The following is a 16,184-nucleotide window of genomic DNA, read 5'->3' on the forward strand; positions in this document are numbered from 1 at the left end:
TCACAGTGTGTGTGAATATGTGGTGTGTACTACTTTTACAAGCTGGTGAGAAACGGTTACAAGTATACTTGTCATAATGTATTAATAATTTTCATGAACTAGAAGAGTGTATATGATTATAAATATTATAAATAATTTGCAGGATGCTGATGGATTTTCATGGGGTCTATGCGTCACTACATATACATTTTTAATTTTGCAATTTTTTGGCATTTTGAAGTTTTTTACCATTACCTTACCAAGTTTGGTATGAAGGTTCGTTGGGTCCACGGAGAGATACATATAAATCTTCCGTTTTGCATTTTTTATTGGTGTTTTTATATGTCTCATTACTTCCTCGCTTTTTTTTTTTATCTTTATCAAATTTGACAGGAAGGTTTGTTATGTCCATGCGGAGAAGTATTCAAATTTGTGGTTTCACATTTTGTGTTTTGTAGTTTTTATGGCCGTTTTTTTTTCAATTACACATAAGGGAAACAATTTTTCTTGTCCTCAGATAACTTTCAATTAATCATGAATTTACACAACGTCCAATTTAGCTAGTATAATAATAGCATTATAACCACACTCAATTTGTCTTATCTAGTTTCGACGACGCGTTTCACTCAGTTTAAAGCTCTTTAGCTTTTAAGGTTTGGTGGGGCCCTAGACCAAGGTAATATTTGGAGATAATGATAATAATAATAGATCACTCTTGTATCTGTTTCGATAGTTTTATGAACCATATATTTAACTGGGCTGGGCCTAGGTGATTTATACATTAATCCAGTACTAAATAGAAACACTATTTATATAAGACGCTTGATACAGCAACAACTGTTACAGTGTTAGAAAAAGGTTTATTTCAATAGATAGTGTAATTTTATGCATATTGCAACAGTTTCGACAAACTAATACAATTATGTCTAATTGAGGAATTTAAAAGTTGTGCACGTGACGACTTAAAACCTTATTAGAAGGAAAAGATAATTGAAACACTACAGGAGGCAGCTGCTCTTTCCAAAGATTACACTTTAACACTTAAAACCATTTTCATAAAAAGAAATTCCAACAATTTCGACAAAAACGTATACGTGTTTAAGCCACTAAAGTTGAGGATTTTTCTAAAAAATCAGCCCTTGAGTTCGAAATCTTTTTACAGTCAGAATAAAACTTCATCAATACCATCAAGGCCTATAAGCCATTTTTTTGTAAAAACAATCTTGTTATGTTATGCCTGATTGTTTTGGGTTTAAAAAAGAAAAGGAGGTACAACCTTATGCATTCATGCCCACATATGGTTGTAGTTTCACCAAATCACCTAAAATTGTTGATTTAACTAATTATATGAAGGCTGATGTAGTCAGGGAGGAACTTAGACTTTTCGTGTTAGTTGGTTCTTTGTCTCTGACAAATGACACTGCTAGTCCCAAACCCATACATAACCTATCTGATACTGTGGCGACTCAATCATTGTTATTAGAAGGTATATTCCCTTTATATTCAAATTCTACCACTGGTGAGTCTGTTATTGAGGGTGGTTTTGTTAGTTTTCCTCTTCATAACATTTAGTTACCATTAAACCTAGTTTCAAAACCATATGTGGTTGGAGTAAGACCTATTCAGTCAACAAAGAACGTATCGTTGTTGTTGGGAAACGATTTGGCTGGGAGAAGAGTTGTTGCTGAACCCAAATGGTTAGCGAACTGATTACAGTTTCATCTAAGAATAATGTTGTTAAGGAAAATCCGAATGTGTTTCACTAATGTGCTGTGACTTGGACTCAGGCTAAGAAATTGCATCAAAAATAAATGTTAGACATATATGCAGATGAATATATTATATATTTGTCTCATACATTTTTTAATCCGACAGGGATCTTGTGCAAAATTGTCCTACTGACGATTTCTTGGTGAGTGACAATATTGGACGTAAGGGACATAGCTCGCCTGGTGACGCTCCGTATGCTAGAAATAAACTGATCACTGAGAATGAAAAGGATCCACAGGTTTTTTCACTATTTAAGTACGCACTCCCAAAAGAGAACTGGAGAAAGTTCTTAATGATTACTTTTTTCAAGAATGATGTGCTTATGAGGAAATCGACACCACCAGATGTTCCTGTTTTAGAAGATTAGGCTATAGTTTAGCAAATAGTTATTCCCAAAGCATATCATTTTGAAATGTTGAAAGCTGCCCATTGGAGGTTAGTTAGGTGTCAACAAGACATGTGAACAAAATTATGAGACATTGCTTATGGCCAAAAATTAACAAGATGTTTCTCAGGTTTGTAAAACTTGTTATACCTACCAAATGGTCAGAAAACCTTACCAGAAAATTTATGTTTTTCCTTTAAAACCTGCCCAACTTTCGAAGAACCCTTCAGTCACGTGATTGTGGATTGTATTGAGCTTTTACCAAAAACCCAATCAGGGAACCAGAATCTGTTGACTATTATGTGCACATCCACTCGATTCCCTGAAGTTATTTCTTTAAAAAAACATCTCAGACCAAAACATTTCTAAGGCTTTGATTAACTTCTTTATTTTTGTTGGCTTGTCCAAAGACATTCAGTCTGCTTAGGGATCTTATTTTATATTCGGATTGCTTCAAGAAGTTGTTTATCAGCTCGGTAGTAAACTGGTCAAATCTAGTAAATATTATTCCGAAACGCAAGGTTCTCTTGAGAGATTCCATTCTACCTTGAACAATATGACGCAGACTTGCTGTTTCGATAATGAGAAAGATTAGGATGAAGCAGATAATTTATTATTAGTTGCTGTTCATGAGTCATTAGGGTTTAGTCCGCTTGAATAGGCAATTGGTCATTCAGTGCATGGTCCTTTGAAGTTGATGAAGAGACAATGGTTGGTAGATGACCAAAGGATGCGTTTATTGGATTATGCTTCCACATTTCAGTCCAGGCTCGTAAATGTTCGTGAATTGGCTCGAGAAAATTTGAAGTTATCTCAAACGAAAATAAAAAAAAAACGTTTATGACTGCATCATGACTGAAGAGCATAAGTTTTGTCTTGGTGACATGGTCTCATATTATATACTTTGGGACATCCACTCAAAGCTAGATACTATGGTCCTTATGAAGTTGTTTAGAAAGTTAATAATACGAGCTATGTTGTAAAAGCACTTAATCATCGAAAGACTATCCAGCTGTGTCATATTAATATGCTGAAGCCTTATCACATCCAAAGTGTATCCGAAAATATTTTAGTTGTCGAGTGTTCTTTTGATACTCGTGACAGTCTCTTTGATTCAGACACTCATAAATTTGAAAATATCAGTGATGAATGCAACATCAAACTGAGTATTTCTGACATTTTGTCCAATCTTGCTTCCTAAACACGATCACTTGTCTCCTAAAGAGAAAAATCGATCTGCTAGTTTATTAATTGCATGTGAAGATATATTTCCGGACGTTCCTAATCAAACCAACATTGCTGTTCATGATGTAGATGTAGGTGACATTGGCATTACAGAGTCCAGCAAAAGTAATTGGTCTCCACCTTATGTACTAATTTCTAAACCTGATGGTTCAGTTATATTCTGTACAGACTTTCGCAAAGTAAATACTTTGTCAAAAATAGATTCTTATCGCATTCCAACAATGGATGACTGTACTGATAAAATGAAAACGCGTGATATATCGCAAAATGCGACATGTAAAGGGATACTGGACTATTTTTTAAACTCACAAAACAAACAAAATATCTGTTTTTGTTACTTCTGATAGATTAAAACAGTACAACGTAATGATGTTTGGGCTGAAAAAGTATCAGCAACTTATCAGCAAACGATGAATCAATGTTCCAACAATTTGTCAGATGTTGTAATTTAAGTTGATGAAATTGTAATTTACAAAAACATCTATAAAGAATACTTTTGTGTATTATGTAGTATTTTTGAGAAGCTTAAGAAAGCCAATCTCACTGTAAATTTCGCAAGAAGTGACTTTTGTAAAGCCAAAGTTGTTTATTTTGGTTGGGGCCCGGCATGGCCAAGCGCGTTAAGGCGTGCGACTTATAATCCAAAGGTCGCGGGTTCGCATCCCCGTTGCGCCAAACATGCTCGCCCTTTCAGCCGTGGGGGCGTTGTAATGTGACAGTCAATCCCACTATTCGTTGGTAAAAGAGTAGCCCAAGAGTTGGCGGTAGGTGGTGATGACTAGCTGCCTTCCCTCTAGTCTTATACTGCAAAATTAGGGACGGCTAACACAGATAGCCCTTGAGTAGCTTTGTGCGAAATTAAAAAACAAACAATTATTTTGGTTATGTAGTAGGCCACGGCCAAGTTTGTTCAGTTCACGCCAAAGCTGATTGTATTGTAAATTATCCAACTACTGCCAATAAGAAAAGTTTGACAATATTTCTCTGAATAGTTAGTTATTAGAGGAAATTTTGTAAACACTTCGCTGACATTACTGTACCATTAACAAACCCAATGAAAAAAAATCAAAAGTTCAAGTGGTCTGAAACATGCCAATCTGCTTTTGAAAGGGTCCAAATCTTTATTGTGCACTTACCCTGTACTAATGGCACCTGACTTTAATAAGCCTTTCGTATCAGCTGTTGGCACCAGCGATTATGGTGCTGATGCTAGTCTATTGTAATCAGATGCCAAAGGTATTAAACATTCTATTTGTTATTTTTCTAAAAGGTGCCACTAAAATAACTATTCCACTGGGGGAAAAACATTGGCTTTAGTGTTAACTTTAAAATATTTCAATGTGTATGTGTCTGCATCGCAACAGCCTATTATCATTTACACTGATCATAATCCATTGACATTTTTAACATGGCCAAGCGCGTAAGGCGTGCGACTCGTAATCCGAGGGTCGCGAGTTCGCGCCCGCGTTGCGCTAAACATGCTCGCCCTCCCAGCCGTGGGGGTGTATAATGTGACGGTCAATCCCACTATTCGTTGGTAAAAGAGTAGCCCAAGAGTTGGCGGTGGGTGGTGATGACTAGCTGCCTTCCCTCTAGTCTTACACTGCTAAATTAGGGACGGCTAGCACAGATAGCCCTCGAGTAGCTTTGTGCGAAATTCCAAAAACAAACAAACAAACAAAACAGACATTTTTAACCAAAATGAAGGAGAAAACAGAAGACTCTTAAATTGGAGTTCATCATTACGAGAGTATGACCTGAAAATAATCCGTTTCAAAGGGGCTGATAATATCTGTGCTGAGGCACTTTAACATGCTATGTGGTTTTATGATCATTAGGTTACTTGTATTGATTGTGTTATATACTGTCATAGTTATTGAACTTCAATACTTCTTTAACAATACAATTAATACATTTTGATAAAACTGAATAAACAAAATCACAAGGAAGGATTGCGTTAAAAACAAGAAATCCAAACCTCTGACTAATTATATTAGTTTGTTATAACTTAAAAAATATACAACAACTTGCAACAAAAATAAGTTGAACAAAAAATGCTGCACTAATTGAAAAGAACCCGACTACAAACTATAGTGTGGGATTATAAAGTGTACACTAGGTTTTGAAGATGATTGTGGAAGTAGGGCCAACATTGCGGTGGGGATACATCATCTATCAGTTTTAACTTTCATTCGCCAGTTTCACATTAGAATTAAAAGAGTAGCAATGGATATAGAAACAGAAATTAGGAGACTTAGATGTGGGGTGCTTAAGCCCACAATGTCCTACCCTTCACTGCTAGCAGACAGTTGTGGGAAGATGACTGCTCTCCAAAGTAAAGGAGAATTTTATTTAATTTTTCTTCTAACGCCAATTATTAATTATTTAATGTTTGGGTTTGTTTTGAATTTCTCGCAAAGCTACATGAGGGCTATCTGCGTTAGCCGTCCCTAATTTAGTAGTGCAAGACTAGAAGGAAGGCAGCCAGTCATCACCACCCACCGCTAACTCTTGGGCTACTCTTTTACCAACGAGTCATACTATAACACCCCTACGCCTGAAAAGGGAAGAAATGTTTGGTGCGACGGGGATTCGAACCCGCAACCCTGAGATTACGAGCTGACGCCTTAACCCACCTGGCCATGCCGGGCCTTGAAAAATGTGGAACCCTTCAAGATTTTGCGGGTCATCCTTGCGCTGGGGCCATGCTAGTTTTCCATTTATCGTTCCAATTTTAGTGTATGTACTGCCAAAGCAAGTACAACCGATCAGACAAAATACTCAATTTTGTTTGTAAGTTTGTAAAAGTTTTGTAATAAATTGTTATTATTCCTATATTAAAGTTTATTTGTATTAAGAAAGAAAACTGTTTATGTCAATCTTATTGGTAAATATCATGAAACTGACGATCTCGACAGTTAATTAACTTCCAAATTTCAATTTCAGGATATTTGAAATCATAATACGTAACAATGTATATATACATATCTTTATCCGTCTCATTTAGGTGTCAGGACACACAAACTACCAAACAGTAGATATCGTTCCTGACTGATAATCAGTTTATTAACTCTCTGGGTTTACCTAAATATTTTAAAGGAGTGATTTCATACATACAGTTTAATCAATATTTTATAAATCTTGTATAATATTATATCAAGTTAATCAACTCTACCTCAGTTAGCTTTATTTTAAGCGTGTAAAAAATGATACACTTTGAAGTATCATTTATATAAATACACACATACATTTCATTTAAGTGCATATAGAATAAAACATCACCAGGTGTCTCAAGAAAAAGCGTTAGCGAATACATGCTGCTTGGGTCATGAAATGGGTGATTTGGTTCATAAATTAAAGTCTATAACTGAAAGGAAATTTTTCAAGTATGGAGTTCCGTTCCTGGTATAATATGTTTTGAATTACATATAATAATATAATCATTTTTTTTTAATATTACACTGCCCCAGAATTCAGGCTATTGAACATTAACAGTATAATTGTAAGTTAACGCTAGTTCAAATGTATTATATATTTTTTGCTGTTCAGTAACTTTGCTGGGAGACAGAAAATTGTCATGTACAATTATTTATTTATTATTCATGGCCAGGTGGTTAGGGCGCCCAACTCGTAATCCGAGGGTCGCGGGTTCGAATCCCCATCATATCAAACATGCTTGCCCTTTCAGCCGTGGGGACGTTATAATGTACAGTCAACCCCACTATTCGTTGGTAATAGAATAGCCCAAGAGTTGGCGGTCATGACTAGCTGCCTTCCCTCTACTATTGCATTGCTAAATTAGGGATGGCTAGTGCAGATAGCCCTTGTGTAGCAGTGCAAAATTAAAAAAATAAACTTTTATTATGCCTCCATCAGTAGCATGGTGGTATGTCTGCGGATTTATAATATTAAAAACCAGGTTTAAATACTTGTGTGGGTAGGGCACAGAGATGCTTATTATGTAGCTTTCTGATTTACTAGAAACAAACTATTATTTTTTTAATTGTGAATGTGACTTGAATGTACTTAGCTTTACAGTTTTTTAACATAACATATGGGCAATAAGAGTTACATTTTGGTCCTTAAACTTGAAAGTTGTATATTTGTAAAGCATTCTTAGAAAAATAAAAATTTAAACCCCACTCTTTGTTTTTCAAGTACCTATTCCCCTCTTACAAAATGCGAGCATTACTGCTACTGATATATGTTCATTTAACTTAAGAACAAGGGTCTTGTTGGTTTATCTACACCATCCAACACACTAAACTAAATTTTGAAACAAAACACTTGGAGCTAACCATTATTATTCACACCTTCACTTAAACTTCTTTCAGTTAACTGCATCCATCACATTAGAAGTCAACTCATTCTTAAGACCAATTATTCTGTTACAAAAATAAAGCTGGCTTAGTTGCAAATGATTCTTACTCTCCCTCTTAACCCTTACTTTTTTTTTTTTTATAGAGAAAACAATTTAACAGATCTTAAACTGTTATCATGTTACATCCTTTCTATTTCAGGTACCATTTTAGTAGCCTTTCTCTAAACGCTTTACAGAAATTCAGTGTCCTTCCTACAGAATGCAGTACTTTAAACATTACCTAATCATTGACCTATTCAATGAAATTATAACCGTTTTAGACTTGTATTTATTATTGTTGTTGGTATGACCTAAAATCCTGTTTGCCTTGTTGCTAGCAACATTACATCATTTGGATAGCTCAAGAGACTGCCCCTTTTCTACCATAACACTGTTAAGTGTTATTCCTATTATAATTATAATCATTATTCAAATTATAATATCCAACATGTATTGCCTTACAATTATTATAGTTAACTGCCAACTGTGATTTATTTGGTTCCCTAGATGACCTTGTAAATTTCAGTAACATCACCTCTTACCTTTAAGGGAAAATGAGAAATTGTAACACATTCTTGTAAGAGTTGGTTTCTGAGCCTTCTCCAACAATTTTTTTTTTTCTTAAATATATAAAGTAGCCAGAAATGACATACTATTCCTAGTGAAGTGTAATTAATATTTTGTGGTGAACTGAAGACATACTCCAACTTCTAGTTAATAATGCATTTCTGTGTATACAACCTAAAAGCAGAATATTTTGGGACAGACTAAACAAATGATAAGACACCCATCAATTATAATGGAGAATAGAATTCTTATTGTATGTAATGGAAAAAAAGAGAATGAAAGCTTATAACTTAAAGTCATAACAGCAGTTTTTAATGTTTCTTACAAGTGAACTAATTTTTTGGTATTTTTAGCCTCTAATTCCACTTTCATTTGGTATGTTAGTGTACTTGTAAGAAATGTTAAGAGTTTTGAGATTTCTGTTAGAATGATTAAATGCCTTATTTACCTGTAATTGTACTTTTTTTGTTTTTAGCCTTTTTTTTATGGGAAACAGCTGTCATTTCATACCTTTTTACTTTTACTTTGTACATTAATCAACTTGTAAGAAATGTTATTTTGAGTTATTAGGAATTTTTAAGTTCTGTCATCCCCTTCCCCCCCATAATATATGCTGGTCATCTCTTTCTCCATTACAACCAATGAGCTTTCCTTTTTGTCATTTATTTTAGTTGGTTCTTCCAAAACCTTATTATTAGCTAACATATATTATATAAAAGGATTTAGGAATCTTGTAATACTTACACCCTTATATTTTTTCTTCTTTCAACTTCTTATACAATTCTCCAAGCCTCTCTCTTGCCATTTTGGCAAGTCACTAGATGGTAAATAGGTGACTTAGAATTGGAAAGTTGCTAATTATTTGTATTTTTAATGGGATTGATAAGAAATACCATAGAAGTTGTACTTTATTACGATTGGCTTTATTTATATACTTACAAAAGTCTAGTCTGATTTTGGAAAGAAAGTAATTTAGCATAATATTATAAAAGAAAGACAACATGGAATAATTAAAGGGAAGTCTCATGATCAGGTATTAAAATCTTGAAATATTTTTGTTGAAGTAGAGAAGGGGATAAAAGAAACAACTGAATTTTTTTTTTAAATTTTAAGAGTTTTGGAACTCATGAATATAGATGATATTTTCCATAATAACAGGAAGTAAGATTAAAGTCAAGTTTAAAATATGGACATGCATTCATATTTTCTCTCTTCATTCCTCCAGATCTTGACTGTTGGTGGTTCGTTTGGTTTGAAGTACTTTGCCATACTTCGGTATCAATATCGAAAAAATAATATGGTAAGAAGAAGGATTTTTGTCTTGCAATAAATAATTGTTTATAAAAATTAAGAGGGAAAAACATGGTCTTTGAAAATATTATGATTACAAAATCTTTTGGGATTGTATTGTGTAATCTAAATTATGACAACAATTTACTTTAGTCTTAGGATTATAACAACATTCAGCATTTGGCCTCTCTGGGATGACAAACAGGTGGCTTTGGAGGAGGCAAAGTTTTTATGTTTTAAAATGATAAGACAGAGCCGTGAAAGATAAATTAGAAAGTTCTAAAGCAAGATAATTATGCTGCAGAATGTTTTTGTGAATATTTCTTTTATTAAACTTAAACTTACTGTAATGAGTGATAGTGAGTAGCTTTCAAATGTTCTCAATTATTACTCTGTAAAATTAAGAGGATCAACAAGAGATTGAATTATGTTTCAATTGATGGAGATTTCTTACCTGTAGTTACTTAGTACCTGAACATTTAGTATTATGTGAGCTGTATTTGAATTTTGGGAAAGGGAGAAAATTTATATACATTTTAGTGTCCAATATCCCACATTCTCTCTTAATGTTGATGGTATGTAAAGCTAATGCATTCTGTTTGGTGTTTTTTCAATGCTAGTAATAAGAACCATTAATTATTGTTGAGGCTGGTAATTTTGCTCTCGTTGATACAGTGGCGCATTTCTCTCTTGTTTTCCAAAAGCCTTTCAAGAAGACAGTAGGTTTAATTTCATTTTGTACATTGTTTCTTTTGAGGTATAGTTAAATAATTTTTAGCCACTGGTAAGGGCTGTGTTGTTGACATATGTAAAGATTTTTTTTTTTTTACTTATGAGATCAACTACAGTTCTTCACCAACTTATCTTTTATTAGGAAGTGAATATTTTTCTTTATGATTTTCCATGTATTATTTAGGTCTTTAACAGTTTTTCTGTTACATTGCTTAAATGAATTCCAGAGAAAATCTGAAAATCCATACATTCTGTGATTCAGTGCCCCATAAAACTAGTTATTCTGTTTGGTGTTGTTGAATCTGATCAAATATCTGATCTTAGATAAAGGCTTCTTACTGGGAAATGAAATCTTGCATCTTTCATATACATCTGGGACAATTTTCCCACAAACAGTTGAGATTTGGTTGGCCATAGTTTTAGTGATTGTGCTTTCTTTATCAACTGAACAAACTCTTGATTAGCAACAATTGAATATGGATGGTTGTTCAGTGCAATTTTTATCAAAGTGTAAATCTCTAGGTAACACTACTGAATGTTTTTTTGTTTGATAAACATCCTAAACCTTGAAGTTGCACTCATCTTCAGTATTATATCTAGTAGATTTCATAGCTTAATTTATTTGAATATTTTTATTTTTTATGTGATTGTGCATTGGGTCAGTAGAAGCTAATATCCTTTTGCCACCATATAAAATTATGTTCCATAATTTTTATTTTAAAATCATAAACCATTTAAAATTAATCCAACACAGGATTTTTCTTAAATTTTAAACCAATTATACATGTTTCATAATCAAAGAACATAACACTTACAGCTGTTGTCTAAGTTGGAATTTCAGAAATCGAATATTTTTATTTTTTATGTGATTGTGCATTGGGTCAGTAGAAGCTAATATCCTTTTGCCACCATATAAAATTATGTTCCATAATTTTTATTTTAAAATCATAAACCATTTAAAATTAATCCAACACAGGATTTTTCTTAAATTTTAAACCAATTATACATGTTTCATAATCAAAGAACATAACACTTACAGCTGTTGTCTAAGTTGGAATTTCAGAAATCGGTATGAACACTGTAAGCACAAGGTCTGTGTTGTCCTGCGTACTAACTATTACTGATACAATGCCTGCTGATGTGTTGCATACTATAGGTTTAGATTTAAAGATCATTAAACATGGCTAAAACACTGTCTGCTTCAGTTGTAAATGATACTTTGTTAATTGCATGAACATTCGTCTATACCAATATTACAACTTACCTGTATTAAGACATACTTTTATGTGAGAATAATGATCCAGTTGTAAGTATCGGAGTCAGTTTTGTGAGCTTTTTGTAAGAATACACTCATTGCTCCCAGTCATTTGAAAATGTTGGTACTAATAGTTGTGAGTAGATGTGTTTTCTTCATTTTGCCATGTAGTACATGGATATTGAATTAAACATGTGCCCTTTCTTCCTGATACTTACTGTTTGTTGCAGTGTACATAAACAAATAAAGAAAATATAGATGAATGTTGTCCAACTTTACGCAGTGCATTGTTTGTTATGACTTCCATACCATCATTGCACCTAATTAATGGGAAGAAAGCAACTTATACAAATTGGATTTAAAAAATAATGCATAATTCATGTAAAATTGGTAGGGTATGGACAATTGTAAATATTTATGTTAACTCTTAGTTTTTGCATTAATAACACAACCTTTCTTCAAAAACATAAGTATGACTCATCCATCGATGATAACTATATTACTATTTAACTGGTGCTGCTATAGTGTACAATCTACAATGGTATTTACACTGTAACATGCTCCAGAAACATTATGTAATAGTATTTTGTATTTGATTAGTTTAAAAACATTATTCACAATATCTAGTGCCAATTGCAAATAAGCAAAAGTTAAAACAGTGATGATAATAGTATCTGTGTAGACTACACGCCATTATGTAAAAACTTTTTTAGACTGCACGCGATATTAGCATCGTTTATTTAATGTCTTTGATGGAGGGTTGTAATCAGTGTTTAATCTTAGGTTTTAATAAATACTGACATACTGTATCCATTAATACCATGTAATATTTCAGAGGTTTCCTATAAAAATGCTCAATAACCAATGAAGTTAAATTTAAAATTCTAAATATCAGAGAACAAACATATGAACATGAATTCATTCCTTGTGTTTTACACAAAATGGTTCACTATACATTTTTCTTCTTTTAGTATGAATACTTTGTGGGGATATATAGGCATCTTTTTATTATTCAGCTACAATTTGTTTGTTTTGGCATAGCCTATATTTTGTTGTGATGTATGTTTGTATTTTTGAACAGATTAATAAGAAATACAAAGTTTTGTTTAAATTGTTTTATATCACCATTTTCATTTTTTCTTTTATTATTAATCTGCCTAATGTTAGCTTTCTGCAGAGGAGGTAGAAAAGTATGGAATAAAAAAGAGAAAGGAAGGAGAAGTGACTCTTGAAACTGAATATGAGGTATGTTATTAGTAAACTGGTGATAACCATGTTGATAAGTGAAGAGTTAGATGATTGGTGGAATTTGATAATCACTGATCATTGGGCTCATTAATTGATCACATTTAACTCCACAATTATTTTCATATGAAACTTGGTTGGTTCAAAATAGTAATAATTAGAAACACTAATTCTGATCAGTTGATTGTTTTCTTTTGTCATGACAATGATTGATTAAGCTGAACTTGAATTGATGATAATAATGAGAAATCATAATGGCAATATTTTGACTACTTCAATAGTTGTAATAATCCAAAGCATCAATTTAGGTTAGTTGATTATTTTCATAACATTAATTGATAATCATAGATTATCGAATAATTTCCCAGTTTTATAAGTAGTAAAATCTTTAGTTAGAGTACACCTAAAAGTACAACAGAACCTAAACATCATCTACATCGCTTTAATAATTTCTTAATATAAAGTCAGTTAAACTTTTGATATCTTTTAAATGAAAAAGTTGATATTATAAGGGATCCAGGTATGGTGGATGATGGTAATGCATAACACTAGAGAAATTTTCATGTTCCTGCTTTCGATCAAGTGACATAGTAATAACAATAAAAAGAAATGAAAACATTGAATTTCTTTAATGAATGTATTAGTAAAGTGTTACAGATTTCAATAAAGATTGAAAATGAGGTTGATGTTGTATCTCAAAGTTTAATTGTTTAGTTTGATGGGGAAGACTTGTTTCTTTTTGTATTACTATACCAGACAACCACTTCCTGGGCAAAACTCTGTACAGTTGTAACTAGTAAAGACATTGTTAGTATCTACAGCCAGCTTGATGTATTTGTTGTGTAGAAAGAGTACTTACAAACAAGTTTTCTGTGGTTATATAGTCTTCAATCATTTGAATAAAGTTTTGCTGTTACAGTTTGAAAACAGTGTAGAATATTTAAACCTTCAGTTTTTACATTTAAGTATTTTATTTTGAATACATTTAAATATTAATTTTCTACAGGTAGATTTTATTTCACATATTTTGAAAATGCAAATGTTTTAGTAGGAAGCAGGTAAATTTAAAGTATATAACTATGTATTATTAGCTAAAAAAATGGACTGTGAATAATAATCAGGCAAGAAAAATATAATACAATCAGAAAACATCTTTTTGGAAGTTCAGCAAATATCATATGTGAAAGATAAACTTGAATTTTAAATATATTTTTAATTATCAGAAAATCAAAGAGATGGATATTAACAACTGGGAAAACATTCGTGGACCTCGTCCTTGGGAAGAAACAGAATACATAGAAACAATAAAGCAGAAGCAAGCAGAAAGAAATTCTCAGACTAAAAAAGCAGATAGATAATGTTTATAAATTTAAATAGTATTTTACTCAAGATTATCTTTAAGAAATGTGTATTGAATCAACAGTTTTTTTTTTGTGTGGTATTTAATACCAGTAGCCAGTGATTTGGAACAACTTTGACCTTACCAGATGTTATATTATAAAATATTAGAAAGTTGCACAATCTTGAAAATTGTTTTAATAGTATTGCATGTTACGATTTTCAAGAGTAATAAGCTAAACCTTGAAAATAATTTTTTTATAACCAACTTTTGTGTTGATTGTGTTGAACTTAATATAATTAAAACAAGCTGTAACTGTAGAACTTTCCTTTGTATAAATATTTTTCGCCTCAGCTTTGATGTACTTGAGATTTACTTCAGTTGAAAATATTCTTATGTCAAATTATATGGAACTGACATTAACATTTTGTTTCATTGGAGGTCTGTGGGAAACCATTACATGATTTACATTACATTTTTGAACAAAAATTAGCTAGTTGTTTTCAACTATATTGTGTATAATACAGAGAAAATTAACTTTTTTTTTTCATAATCCAAAATATGACTTTGAATGCCTAAAGGAATCATTGATATTTGTTAACTTGTAATTTTATTTTATTGTTACAAAATTATATTTCAATGTATTATAAGGAACATGAAAGGAACTGCTACTTAATTCAGGACTAAATGATTTATTTAAGTTATGAAATAGCTTAAAAAAACAATTAAGGTAGTTATTTATCTCTTCATATTTTTAATATTTTATGTGCACTAATATTACTAATCATTCAACCATAAAAGCTGTTGTTTTTAAAGCCAGAATTTAAAAAATAGTAACAATTTTAAATTTTGAAAATATCAGTTTTATAATTAAAAGAAAGTTAGTCTTGTTGAATTTGGTTTTATTAACCAATAGGCTCTACTAGAATTAATAATCCTGTCTCATTTGTATTTAGTAGGTAGCGTAAAGTAGTTAAAAAGGTTAGGTTTTCATGGCGTATGAGTGCACTGGCATCTGAAGAAAGAACCAGGACTGCATCATATGTGTCATTGAGCCTAAAGAATAAAAAATATATAACAGTATATCATAGACTTCTGTACAATTTCATTAAAATAGTATTTTAGCATTCTCAGTCAAATATGCCATTAAGTTTAATGTAATTGATGAAAATTTTAACAGTTACATACATAAACAACTGCAAATCATTACAAAATAAACTATAAGTTCATTAGTAAAGGTTTGTTTATTTTAAGTGGCTAGTCTTCTAGACATGTGATGTAAATGTCCTATTCAGTTTGTTAATAAAGTAATTTGTAATTGTTTTTAAAATGTATATTTAAAAACAAAACTTTGAGTATTAAGCCCACAGCCATGATATGAAAAGTAGGAGTTATTTTTCTAAATTCAATTTTTGTTTATATGAACAAGAAGTATATGGCACTAACATGTTTTTATGCCAGAAAACAAAAAAATTAAATTGGATGATCTGTTTTAAGAGTCAAATTTCTAAAAACATTCGTTTTTGGTGTTTTCATTATTTCCTTGGGATACGTCTTTAAATTCTATGGTATTACTGCTATTGAGTATGTAATTATTACTAATAGTAACCATGAAACTGATAAATCATGGATAAATGTAATATTTATCCTCTTCTACACTAATGTGAGTAAGTTATAAAATAGGGTAACCTTTCTTAATGTGTAAGGTCGAACTTATCTTGGCTGTGAGCAGGAATATATGTATACATAATATAAAGTCATATTTTCTGCAAAGACCATAAGAAACTGAGCAGTTGTATATATTTTATTTTTTAACGCATTGTTGTCAAATTAATGTTTACAGGGTTTAATTTTTTCTGATAAACGTCATTTACTGAAATTGCTTTCTAGTTATAACACTAGAGAAGTAGTGACATGTATATATATCCAGAAATTAAATTAAGGAATTAAAAGAGGTTTATTATGAGTGTTCAGACCTCAAATAATTATTTACTTATTTAGAACACAAGCTTTTCAT

General features: G+C 31.8%; 1 protein-coding gene and 1 non-coding gene across 2 annotated transcripts; one reads left to right on the forward strand and one right to left on the reverse strand.

Annotated features, from left to right (window-relative positions):
• Positions 1-6,034: 6,034 nt before the first annotated feature.
• LOC143250043 (U6 spliceosomal RNA) lies at positions 6,035-6,141 on the reverse strand. The gene has a single exon (XR_013028082.1). It is a non-coding gene; the product is annotated as a U6 spliceosomal RNA (small nuclear RNA).
• Positions 6,142-6,654: 513 nt separating this feature from the next.
• On the forward strand, positions 6,655-16,138 carry l(3)neo43 (cytochrome c oxidase assembly protein COX16 homolog l(3)neo43). The gene is made up of 4 exons (XM_076497911.1): positions 6,655-6,784; positions 9,532-9,606; positions 12,751-12,828; positions 14,052-16,138. Exons 1-4 carry the CDS (start codon positions 6,713-6,715, stop codon positions 14,184-14,186), a joined length of 360 nt encoding a protein of 119 aa, XP_076354026.1. The 5' UTR covers positions 6,655-6,712; the 3' UTR covers positions 14,187-16,138.
• Positions 16,139-16,184: the final 46 nt, after the last annotated feature.

This window comes from Tachypleus tridentatus, chromosome 4 (assembly GCF_004210375.1).
Source record: "Tachypleus tridentatus isolate NWPU-2018 chromosome 4, ASM421037v1, whole genome shotgun sequence".
NCBI classification, from domain to species: Eukaryota; Metazoa; Arthropoda; class Merostomata; order Xiphosura; family Limulidae; genus Tachypleus; species Tachypleus tridentatus.